The sequence below is a fragment of the Oncorhynchus clarkii genome, chromosome 11 (assembly GCF_045791955.1).
Source record: "Oncorhynchus clarkii lewisi isolate Uvic-CL-2024 chromosome 11, UVic_Ocla_1.0, whole genome shotgun sequence".
Lineage (NCBI taxonomy): Eukaryota > Metazoa > Chordata > Actinopteri > Salmoniformes > Salmonidae > Oncorhynchus > Oncorhynchus clarkii.
In genome coordinates this window covers 17,496,055-17,516,933 of record NC_092157.1, presented here as the reverse complement: position 1 = coordinate 17,516,933, position 20,879 = coordinate 17,496,055, and the positions used below count along the sequence as shown (strand labels likewise).

Here is a 20,879-nt window from a genome sequence, read left to right as displayed (position 1 = left end):
AGTGGCCTAGCCAGTCTCCAGATCTCAACCCCATAGAAAATCTTTGGAGGGAGTTGAAAGTCCGTGTTGCCCAGCAACAGCCCCAAAACATCACTGCTCTAGAGGAGATCTGCATGGAGGAATGGGCCAAAATACCAGCAACAGTGTGTGAAAACCTTGTGAAGACTTACAGAAAACCTTTGACCTCTGTCATTGCCAACAAAGGGTATATAACAAAGTATTGAGATAAACTTTTGTTATTGACCAAATACTTATTTTCCACCATAATTGGCAAATAAATTCATTAAAAAAACAACAATGTGATTTTCTGATTTTTTTTTCTCATTTTGTCTGTCATAGTTGAAGTGTACCTATGATGAAATGTACAGGCCTCTCTCATCTTTTTAAGTGGGAGAACTTGCACAATTGGTGGCTGACTAAATACTTTTTTGCCCCACTGTATATCAGATCAACCACGGCACCACAGCTTCTCATATTATAAGAATACAGTACCTTCACAAAGTATTCACACCACTTTACTTTTTCCTACATTTTTTGCATTACAACCTGAATTTTAAATTGATTAAATTTAGATTGTTTTTCACTGGCCTACACAAAACACCCCATAATGTCAAAGTGAAATTGTGTTGAAATATATTGAGACAATAAGTATTCAACCCCTTTGTTATGAATTTCAAACACAGATTCAACCACAAAAAAACAGAAAAGCTTTCCAATGCCTCGCAAAGAAGGGTGGAGTTATTAATTACACTTAGGATGGTGTATCAATCCACCCAGTCACTACAAAGATGCAGGCGTCCTTCCTAACTCAGATGCAGGAGAGGAAAGAAATCACTCAGGGATTTCACCATGTTGCCAATGATGACTTTAAAACAGTTTAATGGCTGTGATGGAAGAAAACTGAGGATGGATCAACTACATTGTAGTTCCTCCATAATACTAACCTAAATGACAGAGTGAAAAGATGGAAGCCTGTACAGAATAAAACATATTCCAAGCATGCATCCTGTTTGCAATAAGGCACTAAAGTAAAACTGCAAAAAATGTGGCAAAAAAATAAACGTCCAGATAAAAATGTCCTGAATACAAAGCTTTATGTTTGGGGCAAATCCAACACATCACTGAGTATCACTCTTCACATTTTGGCTGTTGGCTGCATCATGTTATGGGTATGCTTGTCATCGGCAAGGACTTGTGAGTTTTTTTTAGGATAAAAGGAAACGGGAATAGAGCTAAACACAGGCAGACTCAACCAGGAGAGCTAAACACAGGCAGACTCAAACACAGGCAGACTAAACACAGCAGACTCAACCAGGTTTTCCTAGAGGAAAACCTGGTTGAGTCTGCTTTCCAAAAGACACAAATTCACAAACAGACACAAATTTACCTTTCGGCAGGACAATAACCTAAAGCACAAGGCCAAATCTACACTGGAGTTGCTTACCAACACGACATTAAATGTTCCTGAGTGGCCTAATTACAGTTTTGACTTAAATCGAATAAAAAATATATGGCAAGACTTGAAAATGGCTGTCAACATCCAACTTGACAGAGCTTGAGGAATTAAAAAAATAATAATGTGCAAATATTATATAATCCAGGTGGGGAAAGCTCTTAGAGACTTACCCAGAAAGACTCACAGCTGTAATCACTCTTAGAGACTTACCCAGAAAGACTCACAGCTGTAATCACTCTTAGAGACTTACCCAGAAAGACTCACAGCTGTAATCACTCTTAGAGACTTACCCAGAAAGACTCACAGCTGTAATCACTCTTAGAGACTTACCCAGGAAGACTCACAGCTGTAATGACTCTTAGAGACTTACCCAGGAAGACTCACAGCTGTAATCACTCTTAGAGACTTACCCAGGAAGACTCACAGCTGTAATCACTCTTAGAGACTTACCCAGGAAGACTCACAGCTGTAATCACTCTTAGAGACTTACCCAGAAAGACTCACAGCTGTAATCACTGCCAAAGGTGATTCTAACATGTATTGACTCAGGGGTGGGAATACTTATGTAATTTAGATATTTCAGTATTTCATTTTCAATAAATTTGCAAAAAGATTCTGAAAACATTGTTTATTTATTGAATTCTGGCTGTAATATAACAACATGTGGAATACGTAAAGGGGTGTCAATACCTTCTGAAGGCACTGTATATTTTAGGAGCTTTCATTCAATCAGCTGTGTTAAAGTTACGCTTTATCTCTCTCTCTTTCCCTCTCTCTCTTTTTTTCTCTTTTCCTCTCTCTCTCTTATTCTCTCTCTCTCTATCTCTCTTTGTCTCTCTCTCTCTCTCTATTTTCTCTCACTCTCTGACTCTCTCTCTTTCTTTCTCTCTCTCAGAAGACAAGGTGTGGACTACTGTGGTAAATAATCTACCAGCCCAGACCTCAGTGACCGGCTCTAGCAGAGAGAGACGCACTGTGCTGCAACTCAACTACAGTGCTTCTATGGAACAGGTACACACACACACACACACACACACACACACACACACACACACACACACACACATACTGTGCCATTCGATGGCTGTTCATTGTGTCTTTCAGTTAAGTATTTCATCCCACCCTACTCTCTTTTTCTTTCCTGTTAACTCTTTAACTTCGAGGTCATTTTCATTGACTACTGACTTGTATGTGTTTGTGTGTGTGTTTGTGTGTGTGTGTTTGTGTGTGACTGGGTCTGTGTGTATACATGCGTGTGCGTGCATGTGTTTGTAACAGGTCACAGCTATTACCACCAGTGCAGAACACTGTGAACAACACGTGTCGTACGGCTGCCTCATGTCCCGACTGCTCAACACACCCGGTAACACAGTGTTCTATTTGTCTCTACTGCAGTGTTCTTGTCTTCTCTACTGCAGTGTTCTTGTCTTCTCTACTGCAGTGTTCTATTTGTCTCTACTGCAGTGTTCTTGTCTTCTCTACTGCAGTGTTCTTGTCTTCTCTACTGCAGTGTTCTTGTCTTCTCTACTGCAGTGTTCTATTTGTCTCTACTGCAGTGTTCTTGTATTCTCTACTGCAGTGTTCTTGTCTTCTCTACTTGTTCTTCTTCTACTGCTTGGGCTCAACTATCAGTCTGCTGTGTGTTCGTCCTCACTTATGTAGTGGGGTCATCTGGGTAGTGAGATGGAGTGGTGTTTCTCTCTCCCCCTGTTAGATTGTCACCTCTTTAGACAACCCGCTAATTAACATCTGATTATCCTATCCGTCTTGCTGCACTTTAATGTTCGACAAGCCAAGGCTTTTGTTCAAGGTTGCTTCAGTTCTCTGCCCTGCTGCACTCCAAGATGAATTCCAACATTGAAATATTCACTCATGTAATGAAATATGCTCAAGGCCCTGTCTGTCTCTCACTGTGTTATTTAAAGAAGAGCCCAGCTGAGGCTGAGGACATCAATGAAATTAGTGGGAGATGAGACGTTCAGTGTGTCAGGAAGAAAGAAACTAAAGATTAGATGATGAGAGAGAAGAACTGATACATAATGGCAGTGTGTCAGGAAGAAGGACTGATACATAATGGCAGTGTGTCAGGAAGAAGGACTGACACATAATGGCAGTGTGTCAGGAAGAAGGACTGATACATAATGGCAGTGTGTCAGGAAGAAGGACCGATACATAATGGCAGTGTGTCAGGAAGAAGGACTGATACATAATGGCAGTGTGTGGGAGTGGGATGAAAAGTCTTTCTCTCCCCTCCCCCCCTGTGTGGTTTCCACACAACACAACCATGATCAGGTCATTTGGCTGATTCCCATAGGAAAACACACACACAAACACACACACACAAACACACACACACACACGCACGCCCCTTCCTGTCTGTTAGCTTTTGTCTGAGTAGGAGCTTTTTGTCAAAGTACAAACACAGCTCGGATATTAACTAACAATATTATCAAGGTTGAACCATGATTTTACAGAGTAATATTGTCTGTCTGTGTATGTGTTCTTTCAACCAGCTATAAAATTACATTAAGTGGGACATGATGTGTTGTGTCTTTCAAGGCACATGGCAACATTAACAACAACACTTCTGTGGAAGTCAGGAAAGAACATATGTGATGTATCACCCGAACCACAGAGCAAAAACTTCCAGTTGCATTTTTGATAACATATCTACAGTATTTCACTTTTGAATGTGTATAGTATTGCTTACTAGGTGTTGTCCAATGACTTCTGTAACCACTCCCTCTTCTAATCAGGGTTGATTGGAAAAAGATGTTCAGAAGAGGACTATTATCATATCTTTGTACTCCCTGACGGCCATGCAGCCAAAACGAGTCAGAGTTGTAAAAGTATTTTCCATTGAACATGCCATACAAATAAAGTCATTTTAATTCATTATATGAAGAGTGCCTTGGTCCTCCTTTCTTTTTGATGACCAATTTACCCCTTTTACCAAAGAGCACCTTCTGTCTACTAAAATCTAGTATTGTGTACCTCAGCAGCACTTCCCTTCCTCCTTTGTTTCTACAAGTTAATCACAGCACCTGGTTGGGCTCAGAGGAAGCAGCTCCACAGTCATTTTTTTCTGTGGGGACATTTTACAACTCAAACTATGGATTATACCCAAGAGGCTACAAGATGTTCCTATTCCCATGAAGAGGGTCAAAGGATTATTACCACTATGCCATTGCTAGATGAGATGACAGCCACAGAGAATACTGGAATGGACAGAGACTTGCAACACCTTATGGAGAAAGACACCAAACTTGACCTCAATTCTATCACCTTGTCTGACTACTGGAGGAAAGGCCTAACCCCAGAGGACTCTGTAATACAAAGTTTCCAGCTAATGGAGCACAAGGTAAAACTGAATTTAGAGATACATGGGAGGCTATTCTCAACAAGTGTTCTTTTGACCTAATGCTACGTCTAATAGAATAATCTAAAAAGGACAGACAACAGAAATGAAGAAGTAAAAAGGAAAATTACAGAACACAGTGACAATCCTAACAAAGCACAATATGATGATATTTTGAAAGAGAAAATAGACACATTCACTCTGACATTGAAGCAAGACAAGCTAAGGATATTTAGAAGAGATGAAGTAGACTACAGAGATGGCAAGGTCTTTGCCTGGAGAAAACCAACCTGAAAGAATTCAGAATCACATCCACAGAGGCGGAAGCCAACATCTGTTTCTTTCAACTTGACAAGCAGCGCCGATGAGGGTCACCCCAGACACTCAGAGGAGTCACGCAGGTTCCCCAACAAGAGAGGGAGAGGAGCAGCGCCGATGAGGGTCACCCCAGACACTCAGAGGAGTCACGCAGGTTCCCCAACAAGAGAGGGAGAGGAGCAGCGACGATGAGGGTCACCCCAGACACTCAGAGGAGTCACGCAGGTTCCCCAACAAGAGAGGGAGAGGAGCAGCGACGATGAGGGTCACCCCAGACACTCAGAGGAGTCACGCAGGTTCCCCAACAAGAGAGGGAGAGGAGCAGCGACGATGAGGGTCACCCCAGACACTCAGAGGAGTCACGCAGGTTCCCCAACAAGAGAGGGAGAGGATGCGGAAGAGGCCAACACGGAGGGGACGGGGGGTGGGGGGGGCTGGGGGAATCAAGGCTATCCAACCACACGGAGCAGGACCAGAACAAGGTTGTGATTTCTGGAGAACCCCTTTCTGATGATTGTGTAAGGATCTTGTCTAAAGGATTGTCCTTTGCCCCCCACATACTCAACCAATGAATTCAGTACAAAGATGGACCTTTTTTGTTTCTACAGGAATCTACATCTGAAGGCCTGGTACAAGCAAAACATCTCTCCAACTACAGACTCCAGTCCACCTTTTGATCCATTGTCCAGAATGCCACACTAAATACATTTGCCAAGAAGGTGAATTTTAATGTGGAGAATCTGTTTAAGGGTCAAATGGACTCTAACCAAGCAGACCAAGATGGCGCTACAGTAGTGTGGAGTAAAGACAAATATGTGACAATGATGAATTCTACCAATCTCTTGCCTTCAACCCTACAGAGGACCTAAAAACTGAAGTGAAAGGGATCCTCACAGAAGCTAAGGAGAATGGCCACATTTCAGACAATGAGTTCACATCTATTTTCAATGGCAGTCCGCGTATGGCTTCTCTTTATCTTCTTCTAAAAGTCCACAAGAATCTTGGAAAACCCCCAGGCAGACCAGTCATTAGTGGTAATGAAAGTCTGACAGAACCCATCTCCATGTACATTGATTACTTTATTAAGCCTTTTCTGACGTCATTCCCAGCCCATCTTCAAGATACCACAGATGTGTTGAACAACATTAAGGGATTGAACAATATAGGTAACACTTCATTTTTAGTCACCATGGATGTGGAGTCTCTATAGACCACCACTGAGCATGAACAGGGTTTGGCAGCTATGCACCATTTCTTGAGTACCAGACCTGAAACTGAGATGCCTCCTACAGAATTAATTGTCTCACTGACTGAATGGACTCTTAATCACAACATCTTTATCTTTCAGGACCGTATTTTTAAACAGGTTAAAGGGTGTGCCATGGGAGCTACAGCCCTTCCTATGCTGGTTTGTACTTAGGTAAATGGGAAAATTACTTAATTTTGTATCCTTCTAAAAAACAGTTATTTGACCGGATTATATGGTGGGGATGCTATATTGATGATATTTGCTTGTTCTGGTCCGGCTCAAAATATGAACTTATTTCCTTCCACCTATACCTTTTAGCAGCAATTACCCTAACATCAAACAAACTATGGAGAACAGTAAGGATAACATTAATTTACCTTAACATCAAACAAACTATGGAGAACAGTAAGGATAACATTAATTTACCTTAACATCAAACAAACTATGGAGAACAGTAAGGATAACATTAATTTACCTTAACATCAAACAAACTATGGAGAACAGTAAGGATAACATTAATTTACCTTAACATCAAACAAACTATGGAGAACAGTAAGGATAACATTAATTTACCTTAACATCAAACAAACTATGGAGAACAGTAAGGATAACATTAATTTACCCTAACATCAAACTAACTATGGAGAACAGCAAGGATAACATTAATTTACCTTAACATCAAACAAACTATGGAGAACAGTAAGGATAACATTAATTTACCTTAACATCAAACTAACTATGGAGAACAGTAAGGATAACATTAATTTACCCTAACATCAAACTAACTATGGAGAACAGCAAGGATAACATTAATTTACCTTAACATCAAACTAACTATGGAGAACAGCAAGGATAACATTAATTTACCTTAACACCAAATTAACTATGGAGAACAGCAAGGATAACGTTCATTTACCCTAACATCAAACTAACTATGGAGTACAGCAAGGATAACATTCATTTTTTGGACCTTGACATCAGTATAAATGACAAAGGTTGTTTGCACACATCAATCTTTAGGAAGCCTACAGATGGTAAAACCATTTTGAAGGCAGACAGCTTTCACCACAAAAGGCTAAAAGAGAACATTCCATATGGCCAATTCCATAGAGTCAGGAAACAGACTACAGTGTCAAATCTGCTGAATTGGAGAATCCCTTCTTGAATCGGAGATACAGCGCTCAGGTCCTGAAAGATGCAGGTATAAGGGCTGGATGACTTGACAGAGAGAACTCGTTGAGAAGTGGAGTGCCTCGTGATGCATCAGACAGTGTCATTTGTTACAACATACAGCACTGAAGCAGAGAACATTAAAATAACCATTTAAAAGAATTGGGGAATCATCCAAAGTGATACGCTACTACGCCAAGTCTTCCAGAGCCACCAGTCATACGTTTTAAGATATGTCCTACCCTAAATGACAAATTAGTTCACAGCTACAGTTGAAGTCGGAAGTTTACATACACTTAGGTTTTAGTCATAAAAACTTGTTTTTCAACCACTCCACAAATTTCTTGTTAACAAACTATAGTTTTGGCAAGTCGGTTAGGACGTCTACTTTGTGCATGACACAAGTCATTTTTCCAACAATTGTTTACAGACAGATTATTTCACTTAAAATTCACTGTATCACAATTCCAGTGGGTCAGAAGTTTACATACACTAAGTTGACTGTGCCTTTAAAATTTCTGAAAATGATGTCATGGCTTTAGAAGCTTCTGATAGGCTAATTGACATAATTTGAGTCAATTAGAGGTGTACCTGTGGATCTATTTCAAGGCCTAACTTCAAACTCAGTGCCTCTTTGCTTGACATCATGGGAAAATCAAAAGAAATCAGCCAAGACCTCGGAAAAAAATGTGTTGACCTCCACAAGTCTTGTTCATCCTTGGGAGCAATTTACAAATTCCTGAAGGTACTACGTTCAACTGTACAAATAATAGTACACACGTATAAATATCATGGGACCACGCAGCCGTCATACCACTCAGGAAGGAGACGCATTCTGTCTCCTAGAGATGAACGTACTTTGGTGCAACAAGTGCAAATCAATCCCAGAACAACAGCAAATGACCTTATGAAGATGCTGGAGGAAACAGGTACAAAATTATCTATATCCACAGTAAAACGAGTCCTATATCAACATAACCTGAAAGGCCGCTCAGCAAGGAAGAAGCCACTGCTCCAAAACCCCCATAAGAAAGCCAGACTACGGTTTGCAACTGCACATGGGGACAAAGATCGTACTTTTTGGAGAAATGTCCTCTGGTCTGCTGAAACAAAAATGGAACTGTTTGGCCATAATGACCATCGTACTTTTTGGAGAAATGTCCTCTGGTCTGCTGAAACAAAAATGGAACTGTTTGGCCATAATGACCAAAAAAAAATTGAATATTTGGGGCATAAAGTCATCGAAGCTCTGCAGATTATTTTGTGAGGATACAGAATCAATAGACAATTTATTTTGGTATTGCCCTCAGGTAGCCTGTTTCTGGTCTCAGGTTCAGGAATGGTTGAAAATGCATAACATTGATCTAAAATTGACCCTAGAAATAGTACTGATGGGAGATCTACTAATATACTAATACTTTTAGTGAAAGTATTTATCTTTAACTCACAATCTGTGGATTCTATTCGATATATGGTGTGTAGAAATCCAAAGAGGCTGGCCAGCAGAGATAGGTGGGATGGGCTGAGGGAAGCTGAGGGTTGGGATGTAGAACTGGAGACAGGTGGGAGGGGCTGAGGGAAGCTGAGGGTTGGGATGTAGAACTGGAGACAGGTGGGAGGGGCTGAGGGAAGCTGAGGGTTAGGATGTGGAACTGGAGACAGGTGGGATGGGCTGAGGGAAGCAGAGGGTTGGGATGTGGAACTGGAGACAGGTGGGATGGGCTGAGGGAAGCTGAGGGTTGGGATGTGGAACTGGAGATAGGTGGGATGGGCTGAGGGAAGCTGAGGGTTGGGATGTAGAACTGGAGACAGGTGGGAGGGGCTGAGGGAAGCTGAGGGTTAGGATGTAGAACTGGAGACAGGTGGGAGGGGCTGAGGGAAGCTGAGGGTTAGGATGTGGAACTGGAGACAGGTGGGATGGGCTGAGGGAAGCAGAGGGTTGGGATGTGGAACTGGAGACAGGTGGGATGGGCTGAGGGAAGCTGAGGGTTGGGATGTGGAACTGGAGATAGGTGGGATGGGCTGAGGGAAGCTGAGGGTTGGGATGTGTAACTGGAGACAGGTGGGAGGGGCTGAGGGAAGCTGAGGGTTGGGATGTGGAATTGGAGACAAGTGGGAGTGGAGTTGCAGGGCGGGGGATAGAATGATGGTCAAAGATAAAAGTTTAAAAAATAAAACATAACAAAAAGTAAGAATTTGAATGACACAGAGGGACAATGTTGTTACAGCTAATGCCAGTTTGCCGGACACATGTAAATAGTGCCATATATGCACTCAAATATATTCAGTTGGCCTTGCTGTTATGATTTTTGTTGTCCTTGATGTTTTTTTGCATTGTTGTTTTCTGTTTTCCGTTTTCTTTCTCTTTTTTCAGTTTTGTTCATTTTGTTGGTTGTTGGTAAATTGTGGGGGGGTATTGGGTGTGGGGAATGGAATTATATATATATATATTTTTTTTTTTCTGGGGGGGGCGGGCTGTGGGAGGGTATTGGATGGTTGAGGGGCAGCTCTTGGGGGAATGTGTGGGGATCTTGGAGGTTAGGAGCTTGGGCTGGTGGCTGATGGATCGCTTGTTTGTGTCCCCATTTTTGACCTTGTGGGAGATCTGTCGACGTGGCCTTGAGCCGGGTGTTGACCCTGGTTGCTTCTGTGTGTTGCTCTGGGTGGGAGTCTGTTAGATGACTAATGTAATGTAGTTGTTGAGCGGCTTCACTGCAAGTATAAAGTATGTTTTTAATAAAAATATATATAATTTAAAAGATGCTAGGCTCAATTGTATCGTTGCCTATGTGAGAGGCAGATTGTTTTATTTAAATGTGCCGTTGATTTGGCATTATAGAAGAATGGAATAGTTTGGAGTAGAGTGTTGGACAAGGGGAGCTCTTTGAAAATGAAGATGGGATAACCTACCGAAACAAGCTAAATGAAGTATGCAGGTATATGAATTGTGAATGATTAAAAGTCATGACATCAAAAACCTCCAAAATATTTCAAAGCCCTCTCAGTAGACCATTTATTAAAATCCCTTTATTCATGGTCTTCTTGGATCATTTCCAGGATAACGACGCCCATATGTGATGCTGCTTAACCAGCCTTGATTAAGGGGAGGGGAGGCTATGCTGAGTTTTTAATCAAATTAAACGAAATGGAGGGAAACCAATGGTTCTTTTTGTTCCTAATTATGAGATTTATTGTCACAAAAGTCACCAAAGGCACATCTCTGGTTCTGTGATGGACACTGTGCATTAAGGCTGGATAGGCTGCGCTTCTGCTCTAAAAATCCATGAAATGATCAGCTGCATTATCATTAAGACCTGCTTTTTGGTGGTCTTAAAACTTCCCATTAGTGCTGCCTGGAATTGTCACTTTTGCGCTTGTTTTTAAGGGCACACCTCAAATATTGCCACCCCTCCCCTCAGTGCACCAAGCTGATGTTAGACAGGTAAATTGACAAACCTGGCATTAGAGCTGGAAGATGCCAGTGCGCCAGTTTTTACATGACAAAATGTAAAACTAACGTGCGTTTGACAGTTGCACCTCCGTAGCATCAGTCGAAAATAGAGCCCTAAATGTAATGACGTTGAATCAACGTGGAAAACTGATTGGATTTGCATAAAGTCATCACCCAACGTTTAACCTAAAAAATATAGGATTTTTTAAAATGTTGAATTCGTGTTAGATCACAACTCAACCAAATGCAAATCAAAACTAGATGTTGAAATTACGTCTGTGACCAGTGGGAAGTAATCTACTTTCCCTCCCTCCCTCTCTCGCTCCCTCTCTCTATTTCACCAATGATCAGGGTTGCTGTACCATTCAGTTGAGTCTGGATTGAAAATTGAAAATGTTAGATGGGATTTTCTGTAAGGGTTTCTAAAGTATGTCATTCCAAGGAGGTGTGTTGGTGTGAATAGTAATGCTGAGATGCAGAACAATATAAGGCTAAATCAGGGTAAAGTAAGAGACAGAATTGATTAATACATTCTCTCTCAGAATCCAGGGATCTAGAGAGCAGATGCTGTGGCTAGAGGGGGAAGGAAGAGAGCAGGCTGGAATATAGTTGTCTGGAAGAGAGCAGTATGGAAGAGAATTGTCTGGAAGAGAGTTGTCTGGAAGAGATCAGTCTGGAAGAGATCAGTCTGGAAGAGAATTGTCTGGAAGAGAGCAGTCTGGAAGAGAGTTGTCTGGAAGAGAGCAGTCTGGAAGAGAGCAGTCTGGAAGAGAGTTGTCTGGAAGAGAGTTGTCTGGAAGAGAGTTGTCTGGAAGAGAGCAGTCTGGAAGAGAGCAGTCTGGAAGAAAGCAGTCTGGAAGAGAGTTGTCTGGAAGAGAGTTGTCTGGAAGAGAGCATTCTGGAAGAGAGCAGTCTGGAAGAGAGTTGTCTGGAAGAGAGCAGTCTGGAAGAGAGTTGTCTGGAAGAGAGCAGTCTGGAAGATAGTTGTCTGGAAGAGAGCAGTCTAGAAGAGAGTTGTCTGGAAGAGAGCAGTCTGGAAGAGAGCAGTCTGGAAGAGAGTTGTCTGGATTAGAGCTGTCTGGAAGAGAGCAGGCTGGAAGAGAGCTGTCTGTAAGAGAGCTGTCTGGAAGAGAGCAGGCTGGAATAGAGCTGCCTGGAAGAGAGCTGTCTGGAATAGAGCTGCCTGGAATAGAGCTGCCTGGAATAAAGCTGCCTGGAAGAGAGCTGTCTGAATGAGAGCTGTCTGGAATAGAGCTGCCTGGAATAAAGCTGCCTGGAAGAGAGCTGTCTGGAATAGAGCTGCCTGGAATAAAGCTGCCTGGAAGAGAGCTGTCTGGAATAGAGCTGCCTGGAATAAAGCTGCCTGGAAGAGAGCTGTCTGAATGAGAGCTGTCTGAATGAGAGCTGTCTGAATGAGAGCTGTCTGGAATAGAGCTGCCTGGAATAAAGCTGCCTGGAAGAGAGCTGTCTGAATGAGAGCTGTCTGAATGAGAGCTGTCTGGAATAGAGCTGCCTGGACGAGAGCTGTCTGAATGAGAGCTGTCTGGAATAGAGCTGCCTGGAAGAGAGCTGTCTGAATGAGAGCTGTCTGGAATAAAGCTGCCTGGAAGAGAGCTGCCTGGAAGAGAGCTGTCTGGAAGAGAGCTGCCTGGAAGAGAGCTGCCTGGAAGAGAGCTGCCTGGAAGAGAGCTGCCTGGAAGAGAGCTGTCTGGAAGAGAGCTGCCTGGAAGAGAGCTGTCTGGGATAGAGCTGCCTGGAAGAGAGCTGCCTGGAAGAGAGCTGTCTGGAAGAGAGCTGTCTGGAATAGAGCTGCCTGAAAGAGAGCTGCCTGGAAGAGAGCTGCCTGGAATAAAGCTGCCTGGAAGAGAGCTGTCTGGAATAGAGCTGCCTGGAATAAAGCTGCCTGGAAGAGAGCTGTCTGAATGAGAGCTGTCTGAATGAGAGCTGTCTGAATGAGAGCTGTCTGGAATAGAGCTGCCTGGAATAAAGCTGCCTGGAAGAGAGCTGTCTGAATGAGAGCTGTCTGAATGAGAGCTGTCTGGAATAGAGCTGCCTGGACGAGAGCTGTCTGAATGAGAGCTGTCTGGAATAGAGCTGCCTGGAAGAGAGCTGTCTGAATGAGAGCTGTCTGGAATAAAGCTGCCTGGAAGAGAGCTGCCTGGAAGAGAGCTGTCTGGAAGAGAGCTGCCTGGAAGAGAGCTGCCTGGAAGAGTGCTGCCTGGAAGAGAGCTGCCTGGAAGAGAGCTGTCTGGGATAGAGCTGCCTGGAAGAGAGCTGCCTGGAAGAGAGCTGTCTGGAATAGAGCTGCCTGGAAGAGAGCTGCCTGGAAGAGAGCTGCCTGGAATAGAGCTGCCTGGAATAAAGCTGCCTGGAAGAGAGCTGTCTGGAATAGAGCTGCCTGGAAGAGAGCTGCCTGGAAGAGAGCTGTCTGGAAGAGAGCTGGCCGTAATGAGTTGTTATTATTTTCTGACCCATTACATTGGTGTACTTGTTTTTGTTTTATAGTTTATATAGTTTTATTTTTACAGACGCGAGAAAGAATACTACATTATAAAACGATTTTTCCTCTATTTCTTGTCATTTGAGTCTACACAGCAGCTGTAGCATAGGGAGAACAGAGTGGTGCCTTGTGGAGTGGAAAATAGCACGCAGTTTCACTCACAAATAAATGATTGCGAAATGCTACTGTGTCATTTACAATGGGTTCTGGCTGGATGTGAAGTGATGGTTTATATTGTTGCTGCCACCGAAACAGATCCTTCCTCTACAATAGGTTTTGATATTCACTACAGAGCTAAGCTTTCTGACCCGCTTCAAACAACCTCTGAGGAGAACGAAGGATAGAAGATTGTGTGCGTGCATAGGGGGGTGAATGTTTACATGCGTACATGGCTTTGTACGCGCGTGCGTGCGTGCGTGCGTGCGTGTGTGTGTGTGTGTGTGCGTGCGTGCGTGTGTGTGTGTGTGTGTGTGTGTGTGTGTGTGTGTGTGTGTGTGTATATGTGTGTATGTGTGTGTATATGTGTCAGTATGTGTGTACTCTCTGCTCCTGCTGACACAACTCTCTACAGGGTACCGAGCCTCTGCTTTTTACTGAAATAGCCTCCTAACTGCTTCATCCATATCAGTTATGGAATTATCATATCCCCCCAACACACACACACACACACACACACACATACACACACACACATACAGACTCCTTCATCCATCAGTTGTGAAATTATCATAATCCAGATATGGGAGACTGGCGCCGTGTGGGGGGGCTAAAGACTCAGATTAGACTCACAGCATGACCTATACACAAGTGTGTGTGTGTGTGTGTGTGCGTGTGTGCGTGCGCGTGCGTGTGTGTATGTGTGTGTACAAGTCTGTGTGTGAGGTGCAAAAGCATTTTGATCTGAGGTGGGAGAGGTTGATGAATTGCAAAAAAGAAAGGAGGTGAAATACCTTCTCAATGCCGGTCGCTAGCTGGGTTAGCCTCAGTGAAGCTCCAGGGATAGGGAGGCTGGTAGGCCAATTCCCCATACTTCATCTCAATAAGCCCCCTGTCTTTTCTGCTTGTGAAGGAGTGAGGGAAAATAGACAGGTTGGCATTCATTGAGATGACTCATGTTCTGGAGGTAGCTCTGCAGAGTGGTCACTAGCTGGCACAGCCACAAAGTCATGAAATCTAACCCTAACCTTAACCCTAGACTTAACCACACTGCAAACATTTGTTTTCATGAAGTTTTACGATAAAGCCAATTTTGACTTTAAAGCTGTCCCATCTAGCGGAAACCGATCAGCATTCAACACTATTGTTCCCTCCAATACATCACTGGGGCCGTGTTCCCATCCATCCAGGACATCTACTGTGCTTGAAACTGTACCTGAGGAAGTCCCCCAACATCATTAAGGACCTCACACACCCCAACCACGAGCTGTTCACTCCCTTAACGGGTTAGGGTTAGTGGTTAGGTTTAGGTTTAGGGTTTGGGTTATGGTAACGGGTTAAGGTTAGGATTAGCGTTATAGTTAGGGTTAGGTTAGTGTTTAGGTTTAGGGGTTAGGGAAAATAAGATTTTTTTATGGAAATACATTTTATGTCCCCACGAGGATAGAACATAACGTGTGTGTGTGTGTGTGTGTGTGTGTGTGTGTGTGTGTGTGTGTGTGTGTGTGTGTGTGTGTGTGTGTGTGTGTGTGTGTGTGTGTGTGTGTGTGTGTGTGTGTGTGTGTGTGTGTGTGTGTGTGTGTGTAATGTCTTAGTAAAACACCTTCCTGCTCCACCTGCCTCAGTTCCTCCCTAGAATGACACATAGAACAGATGGATCATAGGATTTCTCTGAGCGCTTCCTCTATAATGGAACAGAATATGAAATTGCATTCTTCCATTCTATACAATCCCTATTCTATACGGAATGTAACAGCTGGTGCATTGTGTACATCACATAAAGTATAGAACAGTGAAAGCCTGCACTGACCCTGCACTGAACCTCAGGCTAGAGAGAGAGAGAGAGAGGTGGATTGGAGGTGGAGAGAGGGGGAGGGAGAGAAAGGGATGGAGAGAGTGTGTGATTTTAGGGGTGACTGTAACCTTGGTAACCTCTCCCCATATTTCCAGAGAGACAGTTGTTGATCTGTGAACTCTGGCCGTATTGATTGAGTTGAATTATGTTGTACAACATATTCTGTCCCCCTATCTCTTTCTTTCTTTCGCTCCTGACCTTTTCCACCCTCTTCCTCACCCCTATCTCCCTCTCACACATTCCCCTCTCTCTCTGACTCTGCCTTCCCCTCTCTCCCTCTCACACATTCCTCTCTCTCTCTCTGACTCTGCCCTCCCCTCTCTCCCTCTCACACATTCCCCTCTCTCTCTCTGACTCTGCCTTCCCCTCTCTCCCTCTCATACATTCCTCTCTCTGACTCTGCCTTCCCCTCTCTCCCTCTCACACATTCCTCTCTCTCTCTCTGACTCTGCCTTCCCCTCTCTCCCTCTCACACATTCCTCTCTCTCTCTCTGACTCTGCCTTCCCCTCTCTCCCTCTCACACATTCCTCTCCCTCTCTGACTCTGCCTTCCCCTCTCTCCCTCTCATACATTCCTCTCTCTGACTCTGCCTTCCCCTCTCTCCCTCTCACACATTCCTCTCTCTCTCTCTGACTCTGCCTTCCCCTCTCTCCCTCTCACACATTCCTCTCTCTCTCTCTGACTCTCCCTTCCCCTCTCTCCCTCTCACACATTCCTCTCTCTCTGACTCTGCCTTCCCCTCTCTCCCTCTCACACATTCCCCTCTCTCTCTCTGACTCTGCCTTCCCATCTCTCCCTCTCACACATTCCCCTCTCTCTCTCTGACTCTGCCTTCCCCTCTCTCCCTCTCACACATTCCCCTCTCTCTCTCTGACTCTGCCTTCCCCTCTCTCCCTCTCACACATTCCTCTCTCTCTCTCTGACTCTGCCTTCCCCTCTCTCCCTCTCACACATTCCTCTCTCTCTCTCTGACTCTGCCTTCCCCTCTCTCCCTCTCACACATTCCCCTCTCTCTCTCTGACTCTGCCTTCCCCTCTCTCCCTCTCACACATTCCTCTCTCTCTCTCTGACTCTGCCTTCCCCTCTCTCCCTCTCACACATTCCCCTCTCTCTCTCTGACTCTGCCTTTCCCTCTCTCCCTCTCACACATTCCCCTCTCTCTCTCTGACTCTGCCCTCCCCTCTCTCCCTCTCACACATTCCTCTCTCTCTCTGACTGCCCTCCCCTCTCTCCCTCTCACACATTCCTTTCTCTCTCTGACTCTGCCTTCCCCTCTCTCCCTCTCACACATTCCTCTCTCTCTCTCTGACTCTGCCCTCCCCTCTCTCCCTCTCACACATTCCTCTCCCTCTCTGACTCTGCCTTCCCCTCTCTCCCTCTCATACATTCCTCTCTCTGACTCTGCCTTCCCCTCTCTCCCTCTCACACATTCCTCTCTCTCTCTCTGACTCTGCCTTCCCCTCTCTCCCTCTCACACATTCCCCTCTCTCTCTCTGACTCTGCCTTCCCCTCTCTCCCTCTCACACATTCCCCTCTCTCTCTCTGACTCTGCCCTCCCCTCTCTCCCTCTCACACATTCATCTCTCTCTCTCTGACTGCCCTCCCCTCTCTCCCTCTCACACATTCCTCTCTCTCTCTGACTCTGCCTTCCCCTCTCTCCCTCTCACACATTCCTCTCTCTCTCTCTGACTCTGCCTTCCCCTCTCTCCCTCTCACACATTCATCTCTCTCTCTGACTCTGCCTTCCCCTCTCTCCCTCTCATACATTCCTCTCTCTGACTCTGCCTTCCCCTCTCTCCCTCTCACACATTCCCCTCTCTCTCTCTGACTCTGCCTTCCCCTCTCTCCCTCTCATACATTCCTCTCTCTGACTCTGTCTTACGCTCTCTCCCTCTCACACACCCCTTTCTCTCTCTGACTCTGCCTTCTCCTCTCTATCTCTCTCTCTCGCTCTCTCTCTCTCTTCTCTCTCTCGCTCTCTCTCGCTCTCTTTCTCTCTCTCGCTCTCTCGCTCTCTCTCTTGCTCTCTCCCTCTCTCTCTCTCTCTCTCTCTCTCTCTCTCTCCCTCTCTCTCTCTCTGCCGTCACCTTCATTTAGTTGTTTTGTCCTCCTTTGTAATGATGAGTGTTGAGCATCTCCCTGGCAGGCCTGGTAAACAAGTTAAATGGATGGATGGAGTGAATGAAAAAGTGTTGTAAAAAATGAGACCATCCCCATGAAGCCATTTTGTCATGACATATCTGTCCATTGGCCTTGACCCGGACGCGTACAACACTAAATCTGACTGATTGTCACACACACACACACACACACACACACACACACACACACAGAGAAATTACCATCCGGTAATGATGATTAGGGTTGTTTATGGTCTCCAGCCCACACTTTGTCATTTACAATGGCTATCTGTGTGTGTGTGTGTGTGTGTGTGTGTGTGTGTGTGTGTGTGTGTGTGTGTGTGTGTGTGTGTGTGTGTGTGTGTGTGTGACCAGCATGCTAGTATGCAAGTCCAGACCTTCAGCAAGCCACTACCAAACAAAGAGAGAGGGAGAGAGAGAGAGGGGGGAGATAGAGAGGGAGAAAGGGGGGGGGAGATAGAGATGGAAGTAGAGCCGAACTGAAGAGAATAGAGGAAGAGAAAGAACGAGAGATGAGGGGTGGGGGGTTACATAGCAAGGGATTAAGTGGAGCGGGGGAGTATAAACGAGAGAGAGAGAGAGAGAGGGGGAGAGAGAGAGAGAGAGAGAGAGAGGGAGAGAGAGGAGAAAGAGAGAGAGAGAGAGAGAGAGAGAGAGCGAAAGCCAGAGGGGAAAACAGTATTTCTGTCACTAGATAACCCTGTGACTGACAGCTTCATTTCCCTGCCATAGAGATCAAGCCAAGCAATTAGATCCAAAATGGCGTCCGTAGTGCTCCTATCCCTGTCAGGAAGATCATAGCCTTTCAGGGTGTCAGACTGCATTTGTAGGTTATTCAGCCGTAATAGCCTCCATAGTGTTCATATCCCTGTCACTGAGATCATAGCCTTTCACAAAGACAGAGTGTTGCTGCAGGTCATCAGAGCCGTAATAGCAGCCATAATGTTTGTATCCCTGTCGGAGTGGCAGGCCAGAGGAACTTTAATGGTATATGCACCTGCTCTTCATATACCTGTCAGAGGCAGCAGACCCCAGCCATCAGAACCCTAATGGCGTCTAGAGAAGATTGTTTCCAGCTCATTCAGACACTGTTGTCCTTAACCCCAATGACAGCGGGTGGCAACACACACAGATACACACACACACCCATACATACACACACACTGTAAAAATTCTCTCTCATCCTGCTCATGTCCTAGTGTATTTCCAGTAGGTAGGTAGCCCATGGGGCATGCTGCCTGTATTGATCTGCTGTCCCTCGTATATTACTGCAAACACACAACTAGCTGGCCTTACACACACATTCACTCTCAATGTGTTATGTGTGTGTGTGTGTGTGTGTGTGTGTGTGTGTGTGTGTGTGTGTGTGTGTGTGTGTGTGTGCGTGTGACCAGCATGCTAGTATGCAAGTCCAGACCTTCAACAAGCCACTACCAAGCAAAGAGAGAGGGAGAGAGAGGGAGAGAGAGGGGGGGGAGAGAGAGTGTGAGAGAGAGAGAGGGGGAGAGAGAGAGAGAGAGAGGGGGGAGATAGAGATGGAAGTAGAGCCAAACTGAAAATAATAGAGGAAGAGAAAGAACGAGAGATGAGGGGTGGGGGGTTACATAGCAAGGGATTAAGTGGAGCGGGGGAGTATAAACGAGAGAGAGAGAGGGGGGGAGGGAGAGAGAGAGAGGAGGGGGGGAGAGGGAGAGAGAGAGAGGAGAGAGAGGGGGGGGATAGAGATGGAAGTAGAGCCAAACTGAAGATAATAGAGGAAGAGAAAGAACGAGAGATGAGGGGTGGGGGGTTATATAGCAAGGGATTAAGCGGAGCGGGGGAGTAGAAACGAGAGAGAGGGAGGGGGGGAGAGGGAGCGAGAGAGAGGAGAGAGAGAGAGGTGGGATGGGGAGAGAGGGAGAGAGAGAGAGGAGAGAGAGAGGGGGGAGAGGGAGAGAGAGAGGGGGGGAGAGAGAGAGGGGGAGAGGGAGAGAGAGAGAGAGAGAGAGGGGGAGAGAGAGAGAGAGAGAGGGGAGAGAGAGAGAGGGGGGGGGGGAGATGGAAGTAGAGCCGAACTGAAGAGAATAGAGGAAGAGAAAGAACGAGAGATGAGGGGTGGGGGGTTACATAGCAAGGGATTAAGCAGAGCGGGGGAGTATAAACAAGAGAGAGAGAGAGGGGGGGAGAGAGAGGAGAGAGAGAGAGAGAGAGAGAGAGGTGGAATGGGAGAGAGGGAGAGAGGAGAGAGAGGGGGGAGATGGAAGTAGAGCCGAATTGAAGAGAATAGAGGAAGAGAAAGAACTAGAGATGAGGGGTGGGGGGTTACATAGCAAGGGATTAAGCGGAGCAGGGGAGTATAAACGAGAGAGGGGGGGGGAGAGAGAGGGGGGGGGGAGAGGGAGAGAGAGAGGGGGGGGAGAGGGAGAGAGGGGGGGGGGAGAGAGAGAGAGAGAGAGGGGGGGGAGATAGAGATGGAAACGGAGCCGAACTGAAGAGAATAGAGGAAGAGAAAGAACGAGAGATGAGGGGTGGGGGTTATATAGCAATGGATTATGTGGAGCGGGGGAGTATAATCGAGAGAGGGGGGGGGGGGGAGAGAGAGAGAGAGAGAGAGAGAGAGAGAGAGAGAGAGAGAGAGGGGAAAACAGTATTTCTGTCACTAGATAACCCTGTGACTGACAGCTTCATTTCCCTGCCATAGAGATCAAGCCAAGCAATTAGATCCAAAATGGCGTCTGTCGTGTTCCTATCCCTGTCAGGAGGATCATGCACCTGCAGAGTGCTACTGCAGGTCATCAGAGCCGTAATGTTTGTATCCCTGTTGGAGTAGCAGGACAGTGGAACTTTAAAACCTCTTAGCGCACAGATCCCGCTGAAGGGTTCAAAACAACATCCGGTGAAGCTGGAGCGCGCCAAATTCAAATGACAAAATTGTAATATTAAACATTCATGAACATACAAGTGTCCTACATCACTTAAAAGCTTAACTTCTTGTTAATCCAATCTCGTTGTCAGATTTCAAAAAGGCTTTACGGCGAAAGCTGTGGACAGCGCCCCGCATACACCAGCATTAAAAACATTTTTCAAACCAGCAGAGGCGTCACAAAAATCAGAAATAGCGATAAAATAAATTACTTACCTTTGAAGATCTTCCTCTGTTTGTAATCCCAAGGGTCCCAGCTACACAACTAATGGTTGTTTTGTTTGATAAAGTCCTTCTTTATATCCCAAAAAAAGTCAGTTTA

General features: G+C 45.2%; 1 protein-coding gene across 1 annotated transcript in view; it reads left to right on the top strand.

Moving 5' to 3' along the window:
• The window catches only part of LOC139420310 (contactin associated protein 2a), a 264,488-nt gene that overhangs the window by 167,876 nt on the left and 75,733 nt on the right, over positions 1–20,879 (top strand). The window contains exons 14-15 of the mRNA XM_071170257.1: positions 2,352–2,467; positions 2,735–2,819. Coding sequence (XP_071026358.1) covers positions 2,352–2,467; positions 2,735–2,819 — 201 coding nt within the window. The remainder of the gene's footprint in view (positions 1–2,351; positions 2,468–2,734; positions 2,820–20,879) is intronic.